Here is a 23,675-nt window from a genome sequence, read left to right as displayed (position 1 = left end):
GCATAAGGGCGTCGGCAATTCCGGAGAGGGCGACGGCGACGGCGGTGACATCGAACCCGGCGTAGAGCCCGACCCGCCCCTTGATGTAGACCAGATCCATGATGGGAACCACGAGCAAGGTCACGACAAAGAGGGAGAGGCCGAGATTGATGCGGATGCAGGCGTTATACTTGTGGGCATAGAAGACGACGATGAGGAGGAGGAAGACGAGACCGACAAGCATGTAAATGACGGCGAAGATCCGGTCGACGGAGGCGGCGGGGTAGAGATAGGAGAAGTAATCGACGGCGGTGATGAAGGCATTCCATGGAAGAAGGAAGCCGACGCCCAGAGTGAAGTAGATGATGTAGGCGAAGTGAAAAGAATCGGAGGGGATTTTGCATATGGAGCCCTCGTGAGGGATGAGAAGCAGGGAGGACTCCGGTAATCGGTCGGAAATGGCGACGGCGGGTTTCCCGGCGAGACCCATTAGAAGTCAACGGGTAGTCAATATCCTGCGTAGCCGCGTCGGAAAGGGCGTCGTTTTGGAATGTCAGGTTAGCCGAGAAATAAATAATGGAGGTTAGTCGTATTAGGTGCATTAAGGGAATCATATTTGTATTTATTTAGTGGTGAGTATTAATTATTAGTAGTAGTAATGCATTTATTTTCTCCGACCGATATGACTAAAATAAAAATTGAGATGAGGGATATAAAAATGGTATGTTTTTCGGTGATATTGTAGAATCTAAAATTTTGTATAAAAAAAATACAATTCAGTAGTTAAGAGAATCGTATTTGTATTTATTTAGTGCTTGAGTAAAATACAAATAAGATGTGGAACACAAAAAAGGTATGTTTTCGGTGATATTGTAGAATCTAAAAATTATATAAAAAAAATACAATTCGATAATTAATATATGATTAATTTTTTTGTAAAATAGATATGGAGGAATCAATAATCATAATATGTAAAACCGCGCTCATACATTAAAATTATTTAAAAAAAATACAGCGTCGACAACCAGCCTTTAAAAAAAAAAAAAAAAAAAAACTTTTTTCCCCTAGTATTTCCATTTCAATTTTCCAAGAAATTGCGCACGTGCGTATTGTTTACCATATGGGCCTATTGGGTCTTCTCGCTTTGGGCCCACAATGGAGTGAGTGTGCTCTCTTTTCGTTTTGCGAGTCATGATGATCATATCATCATCATGATGATCATCCATGTCCGTCCGACTAGATAGACATACTCGTTTTAGCCAACAAAATGACAAATAGAGAAAAAATGCGTATTAATTTATACAAAATTAATCCATCGAGTTGAATATATTTGAAATAAATTATAGTCCAACAATCTTATAGCAAATTCATATAAAAAATTATGCCCACATAAAATCTCGTGCTACGTATTCCTGATGAGATTTATTAGTAAACTGCATATAAAAAAGCCCGAGACAAAAAATAAAAATAAAAAGTCGAGTGGATAGTGAATAAATGGTGGGCCTAGATAAAAGTGGAGCCTACCAATAAAATTAAATGTGTTTTTAAACCCAAAAGAAAAATCGATGGGCCTTAATAAAACAAAATAGTTTGGGCTTACATTATTACATCATCGCCGTTCATAGTCTTCAAACACAACAAGATTGGTCGGCCCGATCTAACGGATGTCTTCCACGTGTCCCCTTGCTTTGTCCACTCCACTGTCCGTCGACGTTGACCTTTTTGTCCTTTTACACATATATCGATGGACTCTCTTCAAAGAAAATTATCACCAAGTATTCCGATATTTTAGAAATGTTTTTTTTTTTGGTAAAATATTTTATTCCGATATAAAATAAAATATTTTAGAAATATTTTAGAAATGTTACATGGCTTTGCAGAAGTATTTTACAATCTTATTATTGTATGAGTTTTCTATTTACATTTATCTATTCATTTTATATTTTGTATTAATAATAAAACTTAGTGTCTTATCATTTTAACTAAAGCTTAATGTTTGCAAAGTGTTATCGTTTATAATCTCATCCGGGGTTTGATCATATTATGCCATTGTTATGTTTGAAATCTCGTTATAAAATGTGTGTTACATTTTTTAAAATCATATTGCATGTGTGACTACATAACCCCAAATAAAAAAATATGCTATAAAGATACAAAAAAATCATAAATGATATTGTATTTGTATTTTACGTAACCGAGAAAATTTAGAAATGTTTTTCTATTATTTGAAACAATACACTGTTTTGTATTGAATTTGAAGGGGACAAGTGATGGATAGTTGAGCCAAACTTTTGACATTATCGACTCTACTGATTTTCCCAACCCTCCTGCGGGCCTTGAGGAAATAAATCCAAGGAATGTAGACGATAATAAACTATATATACATAATGAAAAGGTATAATAATATATAATTTAACCTAAATATAACTCTTAGTATGATACAGATCTAAACTAAATAAAAATATATATAGTAATATATAAACTCGTAGTCTCTTACAAATCACAATCTACAAATACTCAATATATACAATACTTTTGCCAAGGCCAAGTGATGGACGGAGCCATCGAAACTAAGTTTTAAATTCCCAAACTTGGGATTTCTATATATGTGACAAATAATTAAAATATATACAAGTTGTGTTGTGTTGGCATTGTGCTATTTGATCGATGAATCTATTCGTAGGAGGCTATGTGCATATATCACAATTTGTTTGACTCTTTCTTCCCCCGATCCAAAGGTTGTCGGCTTAGCTTATGTATACCATTACACATTAATATTCAATTAATTTATGTCATGGGGGAGGGGGGAGGTTTCATCATGTATGCCTTTGGTTCTAAATGCTTCCCATGTCCTTTTCAATATGAAAATCAATATTCAAACGTTATATATATATATATAATATCTGTGTGCGTGTGGGTAATCGTTTCTTTTGGGGGTGGAATTGTCTAATCTTATTTATTTTTCAGATGGGTCCAATCGTAATGGATAATAGATTTACATTATTGGGATGCAAATATAAGAATATATAGGTATGTAATTAAGTTTCAATCTACATAAATCCCTCTTAGCAAAAGGAGAAAAGGGTTTTGTTCTTACCTACAGAAGTAAATATTTAGTTAGCCATGCATTATCATTGTAATCAGATATATAGTATAGTAGTTGACGGGTGGAAAACTGATAATTTATTTTTTTATTGTCTTCTAAAATGCTGAGATATTTTTTTAAAAATGATTCAAGTTTTGATTATGAAATTTATTTGTTTCGTGCGTGAAAATAATATAATATCTCATATAGCACACAAATAACTACAATTCTGATGCTACTGTTTCAACTTCAAGTGTCGTATTTTGTTGAAAAGAAAAGTCGTGTTCTTGAGCACATAGAGACGGCCACCAGTCCCATAAATATATATATATATATATATATATATATATATATATATATATATATTACAAATTTACATTTTATGAATTATATAACTATATCCGTAGGCTAACACGACGACACACGGACACGGTGGATTGTTACGCAATAATGATCGATATAAATTAATTATTTTTGCTGTATATATATATATATGCATATATTTGAACCGTATTCGAATCACGTAAACCCAATAAGATAGCGACAACACGACAATCACCTAACCAAAACTCGTCTTATAATTTAATAACTGAGTAAACATATGGCTAAGATCTTAGATCATTTCTACATATCGTTTTAGAGATCCCAAAGATTACTCGATGACCATTTGACCATTAATTTTATGATCATAAATTGTAATACATTTATGATGCATCATATTTTATATATCCATATGTTGTTTTATTTTTTCTCGAAACGATTTTGCTTCTTTTTTTTTCACCGTTTCTAAAAAATGTAATCGCGAACTATATATGTCAAAAAGTAATATTTACATCGAATTAACGATAATAAGGATTATATTGTGAATGATGTTAACCCAATTATTATATACTAAATCAAGAGGAACCGATATTATATCAACCATGCATAATTAAGTAATGAATATAAATAATTTGGATAATGCTAAAAATATATATTACTATTAATTTTCAATTTCTCTAATGAAATTTCTACGCTCCACAATTTTTTTTAACATAGATTCGATTCGTGACCATGTGTGGGTTGATACGCCGGCCCGTCACAAGTAATGGGAAATATCATACCAATGCATACATGTATACGAATAGCCAAGGAAGAATAATATATTTGACAATGATTATATTGTAATGGTCGAGCACTTCACGGTTCTTGCATGCATCATGGCACGTGTCTGGCCCTGTAGCCCACGCCACCTTATTCCGATTCAAATAATTAACGTCTCTCTCTATAAAATTCCACGTGTCATTTGGTACCGAAACCCTCGAAATGGGTAATCAAGACAAAGCTACTATATGCGTATATATATATATACAGAGGCGGATCCACTTGAGAATGAGTGGGGGCACTGGCCTCCACTAATTTTTATTTTTTTTAAAATTATTTATAGAATTTAAGAAAAATTCTAAAAAAACACCCTTAATACCCCCACTTAAATTTTGTTTGGACCCCACCGTTTTTCATTTTAAATGTATTTTACGAGATTTAACAAATCAAATCTTATGTCCCATATTTTTTTCCTTTTTTTTCTTGTTTTCCATTTTTTAAGTTGTTATTTTTATCTTTGATCAAACAAAAAATCATTATCAATTGAATAATAATCAAACTAAAACTATAAATAAAAAAATTTAAACATATTTAAAAATTATGATTGTTATTTTAAACAATTTTTTTATTTGATTTTATGTATTTATTATATTTATCAATTTATCTATATATATATTTATATATTTATTTAATTTTTTATTTGATTTATCAGAAAAATCGATAAATTTATTTTAAAATAATTTGGTAATATTATCTTAATATTGTGGTAAAATTTTAACGAGAATACATAATTTTTTATAAATTATCTGATTTATTTTATCAAAAATATATTTAAAATAATTAGAAATTGAATTACATAAATATATTTAAAAAATAAAAAACGTAAAATTCAGTTATCCGATATAAATATTCTTTAGACGATATATTTTTATTAATTTTGTATATTATATATATTACTATTATCGTATTGCCCCCGGTGAAAAAATTTTCTGGATCTGCCACTGTATATATATATATATATATATAACATGTGAATATTTGTGTGAGATTTGATAAACTGTATACAATTACCGTAAACCATCATTACATATTTTAAATCCACACTTTGACATGTACAAATACATGCTGCACGTCCATATTTGTTGGATGATAACGTCAACGAGAAGAGACCCCATATGTCTGCTTTGTCACGATCCATACCAAAAAAAAAAAAAAGTTTCATATTTGATTTATAGCATCGTTTAATACATAATTAGCCAATAAACTTCCATTAATACGCAATTATTTCTTCACGATACATGACATGAATGGCAACAACATCGATTGATTGGACCACGTGTCCAGACCCATCCCAAGACGGGAATGATTCGGTTTCATATTCCGCCACCAACGCAATAGAAGACAGATTGAAATGATAATAAAAGCATGCATGTTGTTTGATACCAATATTTTATCCTATAGAATTATAATTTATACAGTCTACAACCAATATATTTATATATCTGTATATCCATAATATTTCAATATATAATTCCATATGTATGATAATTAACAATCACAGCAAATCTCAATATATTAAATTTCTGACTTAATATATTCAATATGTAAAATATTAAAATTGATTAATTGTTTTAATTACTGTTTTTGGATAGGGTTTATCAAGAACACATATTTAAAAAGAAGGATTTATTTTAATTTTCTGACTGTCTATTTTATATTAGATTATTCGGGTGTCATCTACATATAGATATCGGAGATAGGCTATCCATATAATCCATGTGGAGCCATCAATCGATAGAGACAAACAAATTATAACTTCATCACTATAAAATATAATTCACTAGAAGAAACGAAATATATTTAGGAATTAATACAAAATCTTGTGCTGCTTGAGATTTATTGTAGGTTTCATTTCGTGGTGATTACTTCATTCAACATTTTTATTGTATGATTAGTAATATGTATAGATAGATATGTATTAGTCGGTTGCGAGTTGGTTTTGACTAAATAAAAGCAAAGTAATAATTACCTTTTCCTTTTATTTTCCTTACTTTAACGGTAAAAAAGGATAAATATAATAATTTTTTAAAGCAGTTTGGACAATTTTTTTTTTTTAATAAAATTGATAATCGCTTTATATAAAGCTTCAATTATATGAATCGACGTGCCACTTATCAAGGACCAACAGTCCACACTTGCTTTCTCTCATTTTTTTCACTCCGTAATAATGATCTTACTTTTATTTTTATTTTTATTTTTTTAGACTAAATAATGAGGTAATCTTCGAAAATAATCGTCACATTTGAAGCCACCGTTGTATAATGAAATAGAAACATATTAATTCTCATTTCATCAAATATATACATGACCATCTAGAAAGAAAGAAATTTCCCTTTATAAAAAAAAAGAAAAAGAAATTTGCATTGCAAAAAAAAAAAAAACAATGAGATTCGTAACGGGATTATTTTCAATGAACTTGATTAGATATATTCCATCATTCTGGCCAGGTTATATTAGTTTTGAAATAATAATCGATATTATTGAAGCAAATGTTGAAATCCCAATATAAAATTTGTAAAAGGGCATACGTATATGGATGGATATGTATGTATATATGTATGTATGTATGTATGTATGTATGTATGTATGTATGTATGTATGTATGTATGTATCTCTCTCTCTCGCTGAAGAACGGGGAGAGAGCGACTATTTCACTTCCCAAGAGCCGAACGCGAAAAAACAATAAATATATATATTTCTCCTGCTCAGCAACTTGAAATTGTTAATCGAGATTTTAAAAATTCACAAAACCAAAAAAAAAAAAACCTCTTTTTCTCTAAAAATCTTGCCTTTGTCGTCTGAATTTCGAAACCCATAATAAAAAATCTCATATTCGTTCTCTTTCTCGGCTTTCTCCATTTTTTTTCAAAAGTTTTATATTATTCTTCGCCGTTCATCTCTGTTTTGAGTAATAAAACAATCATTTTCCTTGATTGCTCGAATCTGTCAGTTTCTCTGGAGCCCTTAACTTGACTGGGCAGAGTTGAATCTTTCCCGATTTTGCGAACATAATTCATGGACGTCTCCAGTTCTTGACTCTGCCCACCATGGATTTGGAACCCGGAAGTTACCAGAACATCGTCAAGGTAAGTGTGATGGGTTTGTTATCATTCTTTGTTTGAGATCGAGTCGCCTCGATCAATGATTCCTTGTTCCACGCCGAGAGATCCCGAAAAATGTTCGCCCTTTCCGCAACGTCGGATCGCGTTTCTCGTTATTGTCGGTTCCGTCTCGAATAAGATGAGGAAAAACCCAATTTGGGGTTTCTGTTTTGTTGCAGAGAGAATCATGGAGAACTGTATTGACATTAGCTTATCAGAGCTTGGGGGTTGTCTATGGAGATTTGAGCACTTCCCCTTTGTATGTATACAAGAGCACGTTCGCAGAGGATATTCATCACTCGGAGACAAACGAAGAGATCTTCGGCGTTTTGTCTTTTGTCTTCTGGACCATCACTCTGGTCCCTCTCCTCAAATACGTGTTCATAGTCCTCAGAGCCGACGATAATGGCGAGGGAGGGACTTTCGCTCTCTACTCACTGCTGTGTCGACACGCCCGAGTCAACTCGCTCCCGAATTGCCAGTTGGCCGACGAAGAGCTCATCGAGTACAAGAAGGACTCGATCGGGTCAGCGCCCAAATCGGGATTTGGAGCCGGTCTTAAATCTACACTGGAGAAACACAGGGTGTTGCAGAGGATTTTGCTTGTCCTGGCTTTGATTGGGACTTGTATGGTGATCGGCGATGGTGTCCTAACGCCAGCCATCTCTGGTAATCATGTCGGATTTCACGTGAAAAAGCCTTAATCTTTATTACATATTGTTGGGTTAATTTCAAGATTCTGGGTTTTGTCTTTACTCTGTGCATCCATTGTTCTTGCAGTTTTCTCCGCAGTTTCTGGAGTCGAGCTTTCAATGTCGAAGGAGCATCACAAATGTGAGTTTCTTTTTATTTGTTTCTTCTCTGTAGCTGACCACACTCTTGATTGGTTGATGGATTGTCTTAATCCAGGCCTCACATCGATTCTTGTTCAAACTCTCAGTTGAATTGCTTGATTTGGTGATTTGAGAATCCTTGTCCTGGGAAATTCTAAGCACAAATGCTTCCTAATCCTTATAATCTCATCACTTGGCTTCAAAATCTTTTTCATAATGGAGTTTATAATCCAATACCGGTTCTTGATTGGTTCTTGTCTAAACTCTCGGTTGACTTGCTGAACTCGACGGCTTCCTATTCATTTTCATGGCAATTCTTGTGTTGTGCTGATAATCTCACTTCACGTATCATTTTGACTGGCGCTCGTTGTATATCACTGCTCTGCTCTTATCATTTCAATTGTCTTTAAGGTTGCCAATTCCTTTTATCTGTGGAGCCCATTGTTTGAAATCGGTATGTTTGATTGCTTGAAACAATTTGCACATGCCACAGATTAAATATCAAACCCTGCTAGGATGTGGTCGTATGTCCATCACATATAAGGTCCTCGATATTTCGGCTTTCGGGTTCTGGAATTCGGTTTTATTTTGATGGCCCACTTATTGAATATGCACTTGGATTCTTGTTTGATCATCAACTGGTAGATAGTCTAGAATTGTGAAATATCTGCTGCACTTCTTCCTTCAAAATCTTTACTTTCCAAAACCCGGAGTGTTATCCTGTCGGATTCTTGACCGAGCATTCCTGTTCTTGTTCTGCATTGTTGAATCCTATGCAACTGTTATGTTCGGCAACTCGGGTTTCGGTTCAGAGGAATTTTCATGGTCTTGAAAGTTTGAAACTCTCCCGCTTGTTGAAAGCTTTTACCTTTACCAAGATCCAAATATTTTCAGACAACTCTGGACCGAACATTCTTGCTGTTGTTTCTGTTTATGCCTTGTTCCTCGGAGAAATGCCAGTTCTTGCAGATTGTGAGTTGTGGCTGCTGTTTCTTGCAGATGTAGAAGTACCGGTCGCTTGCCTTATACTGATATGCTTGTTCGCACTTCAGCATTACGGCACACACAGAGTCGGGTTCTTGTTCGCACCCGTGGTTCTGATATGGCTTCTCTGCATCAGCACCATCGGCCTTTACAACATCGTTGTCTGGAATCCGCACATTTACCGAGCGCTCTCTCCCTATCACATGTACAAGTTCCTGAAGAAAACTCAGCGTGGAGGCTGGATGTCTTTGGGTGGGATCTTGCTTTGCATTACAGGTCCGGTGTTCGGGATTATACCGTTTGAAACCCATCCTCTCCCGAAGAAAATCTCGACCCGTTTTTTTTTGTCTATGCAGGGTCCGAAGCCATGTTTGCAGACCTTGGACATTTTTCGCAATTGTCGATCAAGGTTCGAGTCAGCTTAATCAGATCATTCTTTGTCATCTCGGGCCGTGCTCTTTATGTTTGTTATTGTTCTTACCACTTCCCTTGTTTCGAATTCGAATGCAGATTGCTTTTACATTGCTCGTTTACCCGTCCCTGATCCTCGCCTACATGGGACAAGCGGCATACCTTTCCCAGCACCATGTCATTGAAAGCGAGTACAGAATCGGATTTTACGTCTCTGTTCCCGGTATATAGTCTGAGTCTTTTCCATCGCTTGAAGAAGATGGATTTCGGCTTTAATGGCATTACCCGAAACACTAAAGCTCACAATTATCCGAGCTTAGTTCTGAAACACGATCTGTATTATGCAGAGAAACTAAGGTGGCCGGTTCTGGTTATAGCCATACTGGCGGCAGTGGGGGGGGGGGAAGCCATAATCACCGGAACTTTCTCGATCATCAAACAGTGCTCGGCCCTCAACTGCTTCCCAAAAGTAAAGATTGTTCACACTTCGTCCAAGATCCACGGTCAGATTTACATCCCCGAAATCAACTGGATCTTGATGCTCTTGTGCTTGGCCGTCACCATCGGTTTCCGGGATACCAAGCGGATGGGTAATGCCTCAGGTAATCGATTCTATCGGTCTCATTCCCCATTCGACTTTCGTGTTTCCACTTCGTCAGTTATCTTTACGAGAAGAAACACTCTTGACATTACGGTATTGAAATATCGAGATAAAATTTCTCTAGAAAGAGAGATAATCTAAATCCTCTGAAACAGGTCTTGCGGTTATAACTGTCATGCTTGTGACAACATGTCTGATGTCGCTCGTCATCGTACTCTGCTGGCACAAGAGTGTCGTATTTGCAATCGCCTTTGTTTTGTTCTTCGGGACCATCGAGGCGCTCTACTTCTCGGCCTCCTTGATAAAGTTCCTCGAAGGAGCGTGGGTCCCGATTGTCCTCGCCTTCGTCTTCCTCCTCGTCATGTGCGTTTGGCACTATGGCACCCTCAAACGTTATGAATTCGACGTCCAGAACAAGGTCTCTGTCAACTGGCTCCTCAGCCTCGGACAGAGCCTCGGGATTGCCCGTGTTCGCGGCATTGGCCTCGTCCACACCGAGCTCGTCTCTGGTGTTCCGGCCATTTTCTCCCATTTCGTCACAAATCTCCCCGCCTTCCATCAGGTACTATCAGAAATATAGAGAATTTTCTAAAATATCATCCTAATATTACGTAATATTTAGATTGTAATTTTTTTTTGAATATTCTGTGTAGGTATTGGTCTTCCTTTGCGTCAAGGCGGTCCCAGTCCCGCACGTCCGGGCCGAGGAACGGTTCCTCGTCGGCCGAATCGGTCCCCGACACTTCCGGATGTACAGGTGCATTGTCCGATATGGGTACCGCGACGTGCACAAGGACGACATCGAGTTCGAGCACGAACTCGTCTGCAGCATCGCCGAGTTCGTGCGGTCGGAGGCCGTGACCGCCACCGAAACCGAGAACGACGGTTTCCAGGATGGGGACTGCGACAGAATGGCAGTCGTCGGAACAAGTTCCAGCCACACGCAAGGCATTAAGATAAGCGAGGACGACGACATAGACGAGCCGGGACCGTCGGAAAGGAGGGAGATCGTATCGCCGCCATTGCCGATCGGGAAGAAGCCGAGGAAGAAGAAGAGGGTGAGATTCATCGTGCCGGAGAGCGTGAAGATGGAGAAGGAGACGAGGGAGGAGGTGGAGGAGCTGAACGAGGCGCGTGAAGGGGGAGTGGCTTACATAATGGGACACGCCTACATGAAGGCGAAGCCTGGCTCCGGTCTCTTCAAGAGACTCGCCATTAACGTCGGTTACGAGTTCCTTCGTCGGAACAGTAGAGGCTCGACGCTATCGCTCTCCGCCCCGCACGCGTCCACGCTAGAGGTCGGCATGATCTACCATGTCTGAACGGAAGGGGTATTTCCGTCTTTTTGTACATGATTTTTTTTTCTTTTAGTGATGTATGGTGTGTTGTTTTAGTATCTCATCTTCAATGGCTTTAAAATGTGAATCAAAAGGCCAAAAGTTTTGGACTCTGTTTCTTGAGGTGTTTTTATATAGATGGAGAAATTTTTGTATCAATGTGTGTATAACATTAGGTTGTTACGGAATAATTGACGAAATTTATTAACCAAATTGATAGCCACATATTTTATAGACTGGACCACATGCGGCGGCGGTCCATGCGCGTGGTAATTTTTCTTTTTAAATGTTTCGGGCGGTCCACGGGCCAGGCCATGCGTAAACCCACGACTGATTACAGGTTCTTCCTTCTAGGCTGGGTTTGTAAAAGATTTTACCCTCTGAGCCCATTAAATATAAGGAGAATTTATTATTATTATTATTATTAATGCATATATGAATGAAAAAAAAAAAGAATAGATTCCTACACGGCCAAACACCCTTTTTCCCAGTAAAAAAGTAGAAACAAAAGGAGACCCTTTCGCAGTCTCGGCCATGCTTTCTCCAAAACAATTTAACCCTAAAGTATGATGCTTTTTTTTTATATTATGATTTTCTTTTAGTTACTGTCACTTTTATTACAATTAACTAAATACATGTGATATAATATAACCCAACATGTGAATTTCGGAAAATAAATAATAAAGCGGCGAGAATATAGGAATTTTTAGTGAGAGAACATTTGTACTGTTTGTTTGACGCTAGTCGTTTTCCATTTACTTGCACTGCTTTCCTTTGGCAAATCTAAGCTCTCTTCTCTCTCTCACTCTCACTCTCCTTCTCCCTCCATCTTCTTTCCTCGATTGAGAGAACTTGAATCTGTGTTCTTCTTTTTGAATCCTTCGCATTGTCCTCCATTTTCCTGCTTTTTCTCGATATGAACTAGGGCTTTTTTTCCTCATTTGGAATCTCTGTTGTACTGCTTCTGCTTTTCCCTATTTTTTTTTGTTTCTGGATCCAACTGATATCCATGGGTAACAATTTACTGTTTCTGGGTACCCTCATTCTGATCTTCTCTGGGTTCGTGGCTCCTGCTCCTTCAGCTAATTCACCGGCGAGTAAGTTCTGTTTTTCTCATGCTGATCATTTTTTTTTACCCCCACCCTTAGATTTGGATTTCGTTTTTTTTTCGCTAATGCGTCGAGATTACTTTGGCAGAGATTATCAATGGTTTCATCTCGAATCACGGTTCCTCCCTCATGAAATGGTTATGGTCCCTCAAGACCACCTCGAAAAAAACAGGTTCAGATGTTTGATCTCTCCTCTTCCTCTTCATTTTTTTTGTTTTACTGTTTCTTTCCCGAATTGGAATTTTTTTGACGAATATACGCGCGTTTATTCAGTGATTTCCTCGAGGTCGATGGTGAGATACGAAAATGGGTACACGGTGGAAACAGTGTTCGACGGAAGCAAGCTCGGTGTAGAACCATATTCCGTCGAGGTCCTTCCAAACGGAGAGCTGATTATTCTGGATTCTGCCAATAGCAACATCTACAAGATATCCTCCTCGCTTTCTCTGTGTAAGTACGATCATCGCTTCGTCAGCAGCCGACATCATATGAAGCTGTTTTATTTTGTCTGATCTCTGACTGTTCTTGCTCGATTCCCATCTGGGTTTACTTACATTCATATGCGTGGGCTTCATTTTTATTTTTCATATCGATTGATGATGTCGCCATGATGCTGGTCTCGTAAAATTACGTTTTTTTCCCGGTTTCGACTTGGGTTTGCATCAGACTGAATGGATTTCAAGTTTTTTTGGCTTCAAATTATCCGATTGGTGTTGGTTCTATGATTTTGAATTCGAGACCCACGTTTATTATTTGTCTTTACGAAGAAATCCGTGATCTTACCTACATGTAGTGCACATGGATTGCTCAGAATGCTTTCTATGGTAAAATGGAAGTACTTGATTCTAGAATGAAGTTCAGTATGAAGCCATCTTAGTATTACATGGCGATTTGCTGTCTCTTTGTCGTATCCAAGCTACTTGTTGGGAATGCTCAGCTTCTTCTGGGTATAATATATGACACTTTTTCTTGTTTTCTGAATCTGGGTTTGGGATCCAATGAAAGTTCAATCCTTTAGATATAAAGAATGGAATTTGATTTGTGCTATTAGTACAGCTCCGACGTTTAACTGATGGAATACACTCAGTGAATTGTCCATTCGTCCAAAATGATTGGATCAGTGCCAGAAAGATTAGCTCTTTCTTGATATAACCTTAAACTGATATAGATCATTAGTTCAAGTGGGCTACCGGTTTCTTGTTATGAAATGCCTTGGACATTGGCAGATAGCAGGCCAAGGCTGGTTACTGGCTCACCAGAAGGATATTCGGGGCACGTGGATGGGAGATTAAGAGAGGCAAGGCTGAACCATCCTAAGGGGATCACGGTAGATGACAGAGGAAATATCTATGTTGCAGACACGATGAATAACGCTATCAGAAAGATAAGTGACGGAGGTATGGTTTTTCTGGTTACTCATCTCCGAGCTCTATGATGTCTTGCGGCCTTTTCGGTTCTTGGAGAGACATTGCTTGATAGTTACCAAGTTAGCAGTTTCAATCTTTGCTATTGAATTAGGTTGAAAGCTTGGAATACTTGCATGGATGGTTTAAGGGATGGGATGAAAGACACTTTGTTTGTTCTTTTTGGGTTAAAGACAAGCTTATATCCCATAATGAGCTTAAAAAGAAACTTTCCTTGCAGGAGTTACAACAATCGCTGGGGGAAAAAATGGCAGGGGAAGTCATGTGGACGGTCCAAGTGAAGATGCAAAATTTTCTAATGATTTTGACATTGTTTATGTGGGAAGCAGTTGTTCCTTGCTCGTCATAGACCGAGGAAACAGAGCCATTAGAGAGATCCAACTCCATTTTGATGACTGTGCCTATCAATATGGAAGCGGGTTTCCTCTCGGTAGATTTTCAGTCCAAATCCTTCTTTATCACCATTTTCATCCGTATCTTTGCATTCTAAGTGCTCAAAATTTGTTGCAGGGATCGCTGTGCTCGTTGCTGCGGGTTTCTTTGGTTATATGCTAGCCCTGTTGCAAAGTAGAGTCGGGTCTATTATGTCGTCTTACAGCGTGAGTGAATGCATGATCTCGTTCCAACATCTTAACCATCATTTTCTCGTTCTTCTAACCTTTACCTCTTGTTGTTTTCAGGATCAAGAAATCTACGACACAAGCCTGGATCAAAAGCCTCTGAAATCAGTCAGGTCGCCTCTGATTCCAACAGAAGGGGATAAAGAGAAACAAGAGGAAAGTTTATTCGGGTCACTGGGAAATCTTGTTTCTAATTCTTGGGCATCCTTTATGGAGATTTTCGGAGGGATACTTCCCCATCTTGGAAAGAAGCATCAAGAAACACGGCAGTTTTCTTCTGCTGCAGCTGCAGAAACGCCATGGCCGGTTCAGGAGAGCTTTGTGATACAGGATGAAGATGGACCTCCACCCATTGAGCCCAGAAACCCTACTCCCAAAAAGACCTACGCTTTCATGTCCAAAGACGCAGAGAAAATGAACCAGTTGCGTCAGAGCCGTGCGTTTTACAGCAGCTGGGACATGGAATTTCATCATCAGCAGAAGCAGAAACAGCATCATCGTAGGCATCACTCATCTGTTCCACATACATTTTATGAACAGAGCAGTGAGAAAACCAATGAGATGGTCTTTGGAGCAGTTCAAGAACTGGACATGGCTGCTGCTGCTGCCGCCGTGGCTGTGGACTCTGGAAAACATCCAACGAATGGTTATCAGAGTGTTCGATACAGATCTCATTCTGGAAGTTACCCTTATATGTGAAACTGTCCCAGAGTTGAAATCTTGAGATGACCGCTTGCTCCTTCGTGAGATAATGCAGGCGATTGGAAGTTTTGGATATAGGTTGGGTGGTGGTGGGATCTGTGGTGAAATTGGGTAACTTTAGATCTGTCTTGTAAGAAAGGTTCCGACTTTGATTGTATTTGGAAATATAACGAGTTGCTTGTCTTAAGAAAAAAAAAATCAAAAGAGGAAAATATATTTATCATCATCAAATTGCCAATATCATACATCCATGTTTATCCTCATAGCACCATATATTTAATATTTCTAAAGCTTTTGCTAGGATAACAGATGATGATGAAATCAATTAGCATTTGTTTCATATCTTGCATAACATATTCATATAATCAATCTGCCATGTATCTCAAATTTTGATTCTTGTATCAGATTATATCCATATCAGGTTATATAATCACACAATCATAAACAGACATCCTATGCAAACATTTCTTTTTATAGAACTGCAGATCAGCAGACATCCTATGCCAAAAAAAAAAAAAAAAAAAAAAAAAAAACTTCCCACAAACAGATATCTATCTCTTTGGCGGGAGAGAAGAAAGAACTATGTAGTCTTGTGCAAAAATGAACACAGACAGGCAAAAATAGAAACAGAAATCAAATTAATGAATTTAACATAATTAGCATTTGAGCTGCACCTTTTCATGGACTATGAGATCTCCCTCCATTCAATGATGACAAAACCCAGAAACAGTACCAGATGCAGAACACGAACAAGGTGAAGAAGAGCCCTTAGCCATATGTGAAACTGTTGGGTTTGGAAATCTTGATCTCTTGTTTGACCATTGCCATATCTTTGACACTGAAAAGCTCTCGCCTTTCCTTCTCATATTTATCTTCTTCCCCTCGACGTTATCTCCTACACCGGAACAGTTGACACTGTCCCCACTTTCCCCTTTCACGCTTTTCAAACCACCATTGGAGCACAATGCCACAACAAGATCTGATTCAGCCACAATGTACTGATATGACCCCATTGAAAAGCATCTTCTTTCATCCAAATTGCTAGTTATACTCCCACTTGTCTCTCCATCGGTGTTACTGCTTCTAAATTTGCCCAGCCTGACTGAAAACACTCTCTTTCCACTGATGATCTCACTCTCTTCCGGCTTCTGACCAGGAGAAACCCTAACTCCTCCCCTTCCTTGCCCTGAAACCCCATCTTCTCCGGCGAGAAATCGGAAATCAAAACCTGGGTTCTCGAATTGGTACGCTGGCGTGAAAAGGGTTCCTCTGCAGAGCGGACAGGTTGAGTTAGAGAGCAACCACGTGTCAATACAATCAATGTGGAAGGCGTGGCTACACAAAGGGAGCAATCTGAGCTTGTCGTCCTCTGAGAATTCGCAGAGGCAGACAGCGCAATCGAACGGCTCTTTCGAACCCATAATCTCTTTGTACATAAACACAGGGAGGGCATCGATTAATGACTGATCAAGACCCGAATCATGGAGATGAAATAGATGCTGCAGCTGTCTCTGGAAGGCCCCGGTGTCTGAAAACTCGAGGGTCTGGTCGGAATCCGGCGCCGACGACGAAAGACTCGACCTTTTCTTTTTAACGAATCTCACGAACAGATGAAGAACACCGCAGATGAAGAAGACAACAGCCAGAAGAACAATGATGAACAGAAAAACCGGGCTTATTCTACTACTAGAAGATGGTGAATTCGATTCAGTCTGAGGATTACTAACATAAGAAGGAGGGGAAGCATAAGAAGAATGCGAGATTTGGATCAAGTTACCGTTTTTGAGCTGGAAACGAGGCATGTTTCTCAGGACATGAAGAAGAACCGACACACCGCCATCACTTCGCTCTCCCGGAATTATTCAACAAAAGCCCCAATAAGAAATGAAAAGAATCGATTTTTCTTCTTCTTTTTTTGTGGAACCCAACAAATCCAATCGCTTTCCAGTCAAAATGTAGACGCAGATGATTTGCTCGACAGATTTGGCACAACCAGAGCTACCGTTCTTGTTTTAACATGCAAGGGAAAAAGAGATTACACTAAATTAATTGCCTTGTAGGGCCCGTTTTGGTCACCTACCTTGTGAATTTTTTATGGACAAAAATTACATTTCTTTAGTGGAGCCCATCGCTCATCCCAGGAGAAGAGTCTGCACCGCTGCAGTTTCATCGAAACCCTACGTCTCTCTCTCTCTCTCTAAAATTCACATATTAAAATAAAAAAATAATTAGTATTTCAAAAATGCCATTGTCGATTCATTGCAATCCGGATGGGCCTGCAAAATGGGCTATTAAATGGATCCAAACAATTGTTGATTGGGCCTTTTGCTTTGTGCTCAAATATTGAATCCCTAAGATTGCAAAAACCCTCTAACGGAAACTTCACTTCCTCCTCCATTGATGCTCCTCCGTCTCTCAGTTTCCTCCCTCCGTCGTTTCACAACTTGTTCTTCGTCGTCTCTGGCTTGTCTCTGCAAACCCCATCTCCTTGCGTCGTTTTCCACTGTTTCACCCATGGCGGTTTCTCACCCCAAAGACGAATCGTATCTCTCCGCCGTGATCCCCAAGCGTATCAAGCTCTTCGAGCAGATCCAAGCTCTTCAGCTCGAGCAGCTCCAATCTCTCCCCCAAGATCCGATCAAGTAATCTGATGGGGCTGTGTCTGTGCTATTGAGCATATGCTCGAATGCTTTGGTTGTCTGGTTTTCTATTGGTTTGGTGATATTTTTGGTATTGGGGTTCTAGGATTACATTACCGGATGGAAGCGTGAGAGAAGGGAAGAGATGGGCGACGACTCCGATGGACATCGCGTTGGGGATTTCTAAGGGTTTAGCAGCAAATGCACTCATTTCGTCAGTCAACGATGTGCTGTGGGACATGTCTAGGCCTTTAGAGGGAGATTGTAATCTCGAGATCTTCACATTTGATAGCGACAAAGGCCGGGATACTTTTTGGCATTCTAGTGCTCACATTCTTGGCGAGGTGAAGTGAATGTGTCATTGTTATTGTATAATTTTCATGGTATGAAATGACTTTGGTTAACCGGCGGTGTTGTGTGTGCAGGCTCTTGAGCAGGAGTATGGTTGCAAGCTATGTATTGGACCGTGTACAACCAGAGGGGAGGTAAGTGGAGTGCGCTCGTGCTTGTTGTTAATCTCTTTTGTTCAGCTTAATCGGTTACCTGTTGTATCTGAAGTTCGATCTGAGTTCTTTATGGGTTGTTCTTGCTGCTGAATCTAGTAGCTGGTTTGGGTTTAAGAGTAGAAGTTGAAGGAAAGTAATCGTCATAGAATGCTTTGGCTTTGTCAATGTAATGTACAAAATGGGACATCATTGTCGAATGCTCTTGCAGGGTTTCTACTATGATGCATTTTATGGAGATTTGGGATTGAACGAGGATCACTTTAGTAAGATCGATAAAGGTGCATCAAGAGCTGCTGGGGTATGGTTTTTTTTTTGGTGATATAGCTTTATTTTATGCTTTTGTGATCGTCCATATACTAGCTGTTTTATAAGTCTTTTTCCTTTTCTCGAATCCCTTGAACATCAGATGCAGATTTTGTCACCTTCATAACCTGTTTTACTGATGTTCTGATTCCCTTGTATTAACGTATTAGGAAAAACAACCATTTGAAAGGATTGAAGTCACAAGGGATCAAGCATTTGAGATGTTTTCTGATAATAATTTTAAGGTGGGTTGAGAAGCGTTTAGAGTCATGAAGCTTGGTTTATTCCCTGATCCTTCATTTATTCCTTTGATTTCAAATTTTTCATTTGGGCTCATTCTTCTGATGTTATGTTTATCAGGTTGAGATCATCAATGAATTACCTGCGGACAAGACCATAACTGTCTATAGATGTGGACCTTTGATTGATTTGTGTCGTGGACCGCATATACCAAACACGTCATTTGTGAAAGCATTCAAGTGTTTGAAGGTGAAGTTCCACATTATCTCTGGATGAGACATTGCCAGAAATTCCAGTTTGTTTTCCACAACTTCCCTCTTTCCTTTTGCTGACTGGAGTTGTTTTTATCTCAGGCCTCATCAGCTTACTGGAGGGGTAGCAAAGACCGCGAGAGCTTACAGAGAGTGTATGGGATATCTTTTCCAGATCAGAAACGGCTGAAGGTAATCGTGATTCTCAAAACATTTGATGCTTTCTTGTTTAAACTCTTAAGCCCATTGGCAGACCCTTCCTGTCCTGTACGCTGTATATCTGTGTTTCTGTATGATCATCTTATCTTTGTCGTTGAACAGCAACATCTTGATTTTCTGGAAGAAGCAAAAAAATATGACCACAGATTGTTGGGCCAGAAGCAGGAACTCTTCTTTTGCCATCCATTAAGGTTCTCCAATTGCTTACGTATCCTGCCTTATTTTTTACTATGTTCCATGAGGCTAATACGTTTATCATATTCTTGAGCTGCAGCCCTGGAAGCTGGTTCTTCCTCCCACATGGTACCCGTGTGTATAATAAGTTGATGGAATTCATTAAGGAGCAATACTGGAAAAGGGGTTACACAGAGGTTCCTTCTAGTTCTCTGTGCTACTGTTGCTACCACTATATACTTGGTGAGATGGATAGCTAATCAACCTTTAACTGGCAGGTTATCTCACCAAATATGTACAACATGAATCTCTGGGAAACATCTGGACATGCTGCAAACTACAAGGAAAACATGTTTTTGTTTGATGTAAGAGACTATAAAACTGCTTAACGGTCTTCTTAAGTCTTTGTTAACTTTGCCTCTAGCCTTGACGGATGCAAATATCTAGTTTATGCTTTATTCTGCTGGTGATATATTACGTGTCATTTTGTTGTTGTTCCTTACACAGATTGAGAAGCAAGAATTTGGGCTCAAACCAATGAATTGCCCTGGTCACTGTTTGATGTTCCAACACAGAGTTCGTTCATATAGAGGTCCATCCTGTACCTTTCATTAATGTGATGGTTTTTCCCTCTTTTTTTTTATAAGAAAACTGACTATCTTGTAAAGTCTTATTGTTTGCCGTTGCTGATATTATTCTCTCACCGTGTGAATGGTCTGTAGAATTACCTCTTAGACTGGCTGACTTTGGAGTGTTGCATCGAAATGAAGCAAGTGGAGCACTAACTGGGTTAACTCGTGTTCGTCGATTCCAGCAGGTATCATTCTTAATCCTCAGTCTTGTTTCCTTGTTCATTTAATCACACTGAGACCTTCTGACTTTCCATTTGTTCATCAAATTGATTTGGTTTGTGAGCCAAAGTTGCTGCCTTTTTCCTACTGTTGATGGAAATAATGTTTTAGCTTATTTGTGAATTTATTTTTAGTCCCTTTTCATGTGACTTTTGTGTTTCTATAATGCCATTCTCTTAATCTTCTCCGCAGGACGATGCACACATTTTCTGTAAAGAATCTCAGGTTTGTGGAAGTTTCTTGCCCAGCAATGTGGAGCTACCTTGCATCCCAATTAATATTCATAGTTAGCATCATCTATGTATTTGCAGGTTACAGAAGAAGTGAAGGGTGTGTTGGAATTCATTGACTATGCTTACAAAGTTTTCGGGTTTACCTATGAGCTAAAACTTTCAACAGTATGATATGTGTCTTCTATGTTGCGGCCTAACTATTCGATAGAATTAACTTTTCTTGAATTTGCATGCCTCATTTGCCCGTTATTTGCTTGTTCCGCATTTTAGAGGCCGGAGAAGTACCTAGGAGATTTGGTAACATGGGACAGAGCCGAAAATGCTCTTAAAGAAGCGCTAAATGCCTTTGGAAAGCCATGGCAGGTATATGGACATTTTTTGTTCACAACAGACCTTTTACTTATTTCTAAACACCATATGATTTGGTTCCATGCAACAGACCTTCCTACCCTCATACCAAAGTTTCTTTGAGACATGTCTAGGATTTATCCCGAGTTAAAACTATAGTTGATTTGTGCAGTTAAATGAAGGAGATGGAGCATTTTACGGGCCGAAGATAGACATTACTGTGTCTGATGCAATGAATAGGAAATTCCAGTGTGCTACTCTACAGGTTATAATACTATTAAAAGCGTTATAGTTTCCCTATCAAGCACACATCCTTCAGCACAAGAATTTTCACCTTTGTCCTGTTGGCTCTCTCAACTCAGCTTGACTTTCAACTTCCGGATCGATTCAAACTGGAGTACTCAGCTGAAGACGAAGCTAAGAGGGAGAGACCTGTAATGATACACAGAGCTGTGTTAGGATCCGTAGAGCGAATGTTTGCCATATTGTTGGAGCATTACAAAGGAAAATGGCCGTTCTGGCTTAGTCCACGTCAGGCCATCGTTTGCCCCGTCTCAGAGAAATCCTCCCCTTACGCATTAAAGGTCTGCAAGTTTTGCTTTTTTTCAGCCTTGAATCTGATGCCCACATTGCCCAGTATCGATGTGGATTCTGATCTTTGTTCAATTATATACAACAGGTGAAGGAACAGGTCCATAACGCTGGATACTATGTCGATGTTGACACGTCAGATAGAAAGATCCAGAAAAAGGTAACGATTTCGAGTATGTATAATATAATCTGCTTTTCTTTTCCTCCCTTTTATGTGGATTGAGTGAGGGATGGGTCTGTCCTGTTGGTGGCTTGGGGTTTAGGTACGAGAAGCTCAGTTGGCGCAGTATAACTTCATACTGGTCGTTGGTGAAGAGGAAGCTGCAACCGGACAGGTTAGGTTTATTTGCTGTCTTCCTTTCTAAAAATGTCCCAACGTGGCCATTTCGGGTTTCGTTCAGTTATTTGGTTATTTCTGTTTTATGAAAACTATAACCATTCAGTTTTATATTGAATTCGATTCGGTTTCGGTTTTTATTGACAAAAATACTCATTCTTATGAAGAAATTTTCGGTTTTTTATTCTGTTTGGATTCAATTTCTCCGGCTTTAGAGAAATCATAATCAATTGGTTTTTATATGGGATTCAGTTCGGTTACGGTTAGATGTTATTAGGTTCCAATCGGTTAACTTATTGGGTTATTAGCCAAATTGGCCGCCCCCAACCCAACTTTCATCTCGTCTAATATCGTTTTTTTATCTTCTAAATAATATTTGTACGATGGATTAAATATTCAGGTGAGTGTTAGGGTGAGGGACAAGTCAGATCACAAGGTGATGAGCATCGAGGATCTGCTGAATCACTTCAAGGACGAGGTAGCCGCTTATCACTAAGACATCCCTTACACATTCTCTTCTTCTATGAACCTTACATCACTACCAAGAGTCGCTATAAAACTCATGAGAGCCGTTTCATCTCTTATATGAAATATTGTTTGGAACTTATCGTATTTAATTTGAGTTTTTGCTTACGTCCTCTGCTTCATATTATATGATTCCCGGTCTCCCATATTGACCCAATGGTCAAAGATATAGAGATATAACCGCAGTTACTTGGAAGATACAACAAAAATATATTAATGTAATTCAAATGTCCTTGTACTTATATGGTTTATATATCTTTAATGTTAATATATATATATATATATGCATATAGTATTGTAAAATTTATAACCTCGATATATTCTCTTCATTGCATTTGTCTACACCATATTTCATTTTTCACCATATTTTTCTCTTCTTTTTTTTTGGAACACTACGTAATATAAATGTTTTGTTCTTTTTTTTTTTTAACTTTCTTGACTACATTGTATTTGATAAATCATTAGTGTTACATATCTCTGCAGCCAAGCTAATACTTTTTAGATAGTTGTATACATTGGCTATATATCTCGAGTACATGTTAAAATAAAAGTAGTTTTTTTATATAATTCAAGAAGAGAAATATATATATATATATATATATATATATATATATATATCTTTTATTATGGGTATAGTCTGATTAGCCATCATCACACGTTCACCGGCCTATCGTCAGAAATATTAGGGGATGAAATAAACGTAGACCTATAACCTACCATTTCTTTCGGATGATTCTGAATCCACTAACCCCAAAAAAAAAAAAAAAAAAGTAGCCATCACAGTATCAAATACTTGGATTCTACCGGAGGGTTGACAAGAAATGGCGCCTTTTTTAAGTTCTCGAGTCATATATTTTATCATTATTCCATTTTGACCCCACACATTTGAACATCCTTCTACGTGGCCCCTTTATCAACTTCCGCCACAAAAGAGATAAACCCACCAAAAACTTTATTATTAGTTTACAAATTACAATTAACGCAATCAAAGGATTTTAGGCGTCCATTACGTCAGCAAATGTCCCGTTTATTTAAACCGCATTGCTACGTGCAGACAAATAAAGCAAATGTACTTATTTATTTTTATCCAATTATATTTTATTTTCGATAAAATTATTGCACGAGAATT

The 23,675-nt window shown here is 38.1% G+C and overlaps 5 protein-coding genes across 6 annotated transcripts in view; 3 read left to right on the top strand and 2 right to left on the bottom strand.

Moving 5' to 3' along the window:
- LOC104808960 (equilibrative nucleotide transporter 1-like) overlaps positions 1-561 on the bottom strand; it is a 1,778-nt gene extending 1,217 nt beyond the window's left edge. For both annotated transcript variants that reach the window (XM_010534831.1, XM_010534823.1), the window contains exon 1: positions 12-561. In XM_010534831.1, the coding sequence (XP_010533133.1) occupies positions 12-469 (458 nt within the window). In that variant the 5' untranslated portion in view covers positions 470-561. The remainder of the gene's footprint in view (positions 1-11) is intronic.
- A 6,363-nt stretch (positions 562-6,924) lies between these two features.
- LOC104808935 (potassium transporter 6-like) lies at positions 6,925-11,633 on the top strand. Its single transcript, XM_010534794.2, has 9 exons — positions 6,925-7,293; positions 7,488-7,977; positions 8,089-8,142; positions 9,141-9,401; positions 9,482-9,534; positions 9,636-9,759; positions 9,884-10,138; positions 10,293-10,699; positions 10,791-11,633. The coding sequence occupies exons 1-9, from the start codon at positions 7,255-7,257 to the stop codon at positions 11,457-11,459; spliced, it is 2,352 nt and encodes a 783-aa protein (XP_010533096.1). The 5' UTR covers positions 6,925-7,254; the 3' UTR covers positions 11,460-11,633.
- Positions 11,634-12,201: 568 nt separating this feature from the next.
- Positions 12,202-15,572, top strand: LOC104808927. Its single transcript, XM_010534784.2, has 7 exons — positions 12,202-12,571; positions 12,672-12,755; positions 12,857-13,033; positions 13,810-13,980; positions 14,228-14,437; positions 14,518-14,606; positions 14,688-15,572. The coding sequence occupies exons 1-7, from the start codon at positions 12,484-12,486 to the stop codon at positions 15,324-15,326; spliced, it is 1,458 nt and encodes a 485-aa protein (XP_010533086.1). The 5' UTR covers positions 12,202-12,483; the 3' UTR covers positions 15,327-15,572.
- A 342-nt stretch (positions 15,573-15,914) lies between these two features.
- LOC104808918 (RING-H2 finger protein ATL47-like) lies at positions 15,915-17,374 on the bottom strand. The gene has a single exon (XM_010534775.2). It carries the CDS (start codon positions 17,129-17,131, stop codon positions 16,034-16,036), a length of 1,098 nt encoding a protein of 365 aa, XP_010533077.1. The 5' UTR covers positions 17,132-17,374; the 3' UTR covers positions 15,915-16,033.
- Positions 17,375-17,692: 318 nt separating this feature from the next.
- Positions 17,693-22,784, top strand: LOC104808916 (threonine--tRNA ligase, mitochondrial 1-like). Its single transcript, XM_010534767.2, has 20 exons — positions 17,693-17,971; positions 18,075-18,312; positions 18,394-18,453; positions 18,683-18,772; positions 18,948-19,022; positions 19,138-19,266; positions 19,371-19,460; positions 19,590-19,678; positions 19,762-19,858; positions 19,940-20,026; positions 20,169-20,253; positions 20,384-20,478; positions 20,705-20,737; positions 20,824-20,910; positions 21,016-21,108; positions 21,266-21,358; positions 21,456-21,677; positions 21,773-21,844; positions 21,948-22,019; positions 22,422-22,784. Exons 1-20 carry the CDS (start codon positions 17,730-17,732, stop codon positions 22,515-22,517), a joined length of 2,145 nt encoding a protein of 714 aa, XP_010533069.1. The 5' UTR covers positions 17,693-17,729; the 3' UTR covers positions 22,518-22,784.
- Positions 22,785-23,675: the final 891 nt, after the last annotated feature.

Source organism: Tarenaya hassleriana, unplaced genomic scaffold (genome assembly GCF_000463585.1).
Source record: "Tarenaya hassleriana unplaced genomic scaffold, ASM46358v1 Cleome1, whole genome shotgun sequence".
Taxonomy (NCBI): Eukaryota; Viridiplantae; Streptophyta; class Magnoliopsida; order Brassicales; family Cleomaceae; genus Tarenaya; species Tarenaya hassleriana.
The sequence above is the reverse complement of the archived record's forward strand: the minus strand, read 5'-3'. Positions and strand labels throughout refer to the sequence as shown.

Bases quoted from the DNA above. Each gene is read 5' to 3' on its own strand.
- LOC104808935 (XM_010534794.2), top strand. From the start codon at position 7,255: ATGGATTTGGAACCCGGAAGTTACCAGAACATCGTCAAG. The intron at 9,535-9,635 runs GTTCGAGTCAGC...ATTCGAATGCAG, and splicing joins TTTCGCAATTGTCGATCAAG to ATTGCTTTTACATTGCTCGT. The intron at 10,139-10,292 runs GTAATCGATTCT...CCTCTGAAACAG, and splicing joins GCGGATGGGTAATGCCTCAG to GTCTTGCGGTTATAACTGTC.
- LOC104808927 (XM_010534784.2), top strand. From the start codon at position 12,484: ATGGGTAACAATTTACTGTTTCTGGGTACCCTCATTCTGATCTTCTCT. The intron at 12,572-12,671 runs GTAAGTTCTGTT...TTACTTTGGCAG, and splicing joins TTCAGCTAATTCACCGGCGA to AGATTATCAATGGTTTCATC. The intron at 12,756-12,856 runs GTTCAGATGTTT...GCGTTTATTCAG, and splicing joins GACCACCTCGAAAAAAACAG to TGATTTCCTCGAGGTCGATG.
- LOC104808918 (XM_010534775.2), bottom strand. From the start codon at position 17,131: ATGCCTCGTTTCCAGCTCAAAAACGGTAACTTGATCCAAATCTCGCAT.
- LOC104808916 (XM_010534767.2), top strand. From the start codon at position 17,730: ATGCTCCTCCGTCTCTCAGTTTCCTCCCTCCGTCGTTTCACAACTTGT. The intron at 19,267-19,370 runs GTGAAGTTCCAC...TTTTTATCTCAG, and splicing joins AAGCATTCAAGTGTTTGAAG to GCCTCATCAGCTTACTGGAG. The intron at 19,679-19,761 runs GTTCTCCAATTG...CTTGAGCTGCAG, and splicing joins TTCTTTTGCCATCCATTAAG to CCCTGGAAGCTGGTTCTTCC.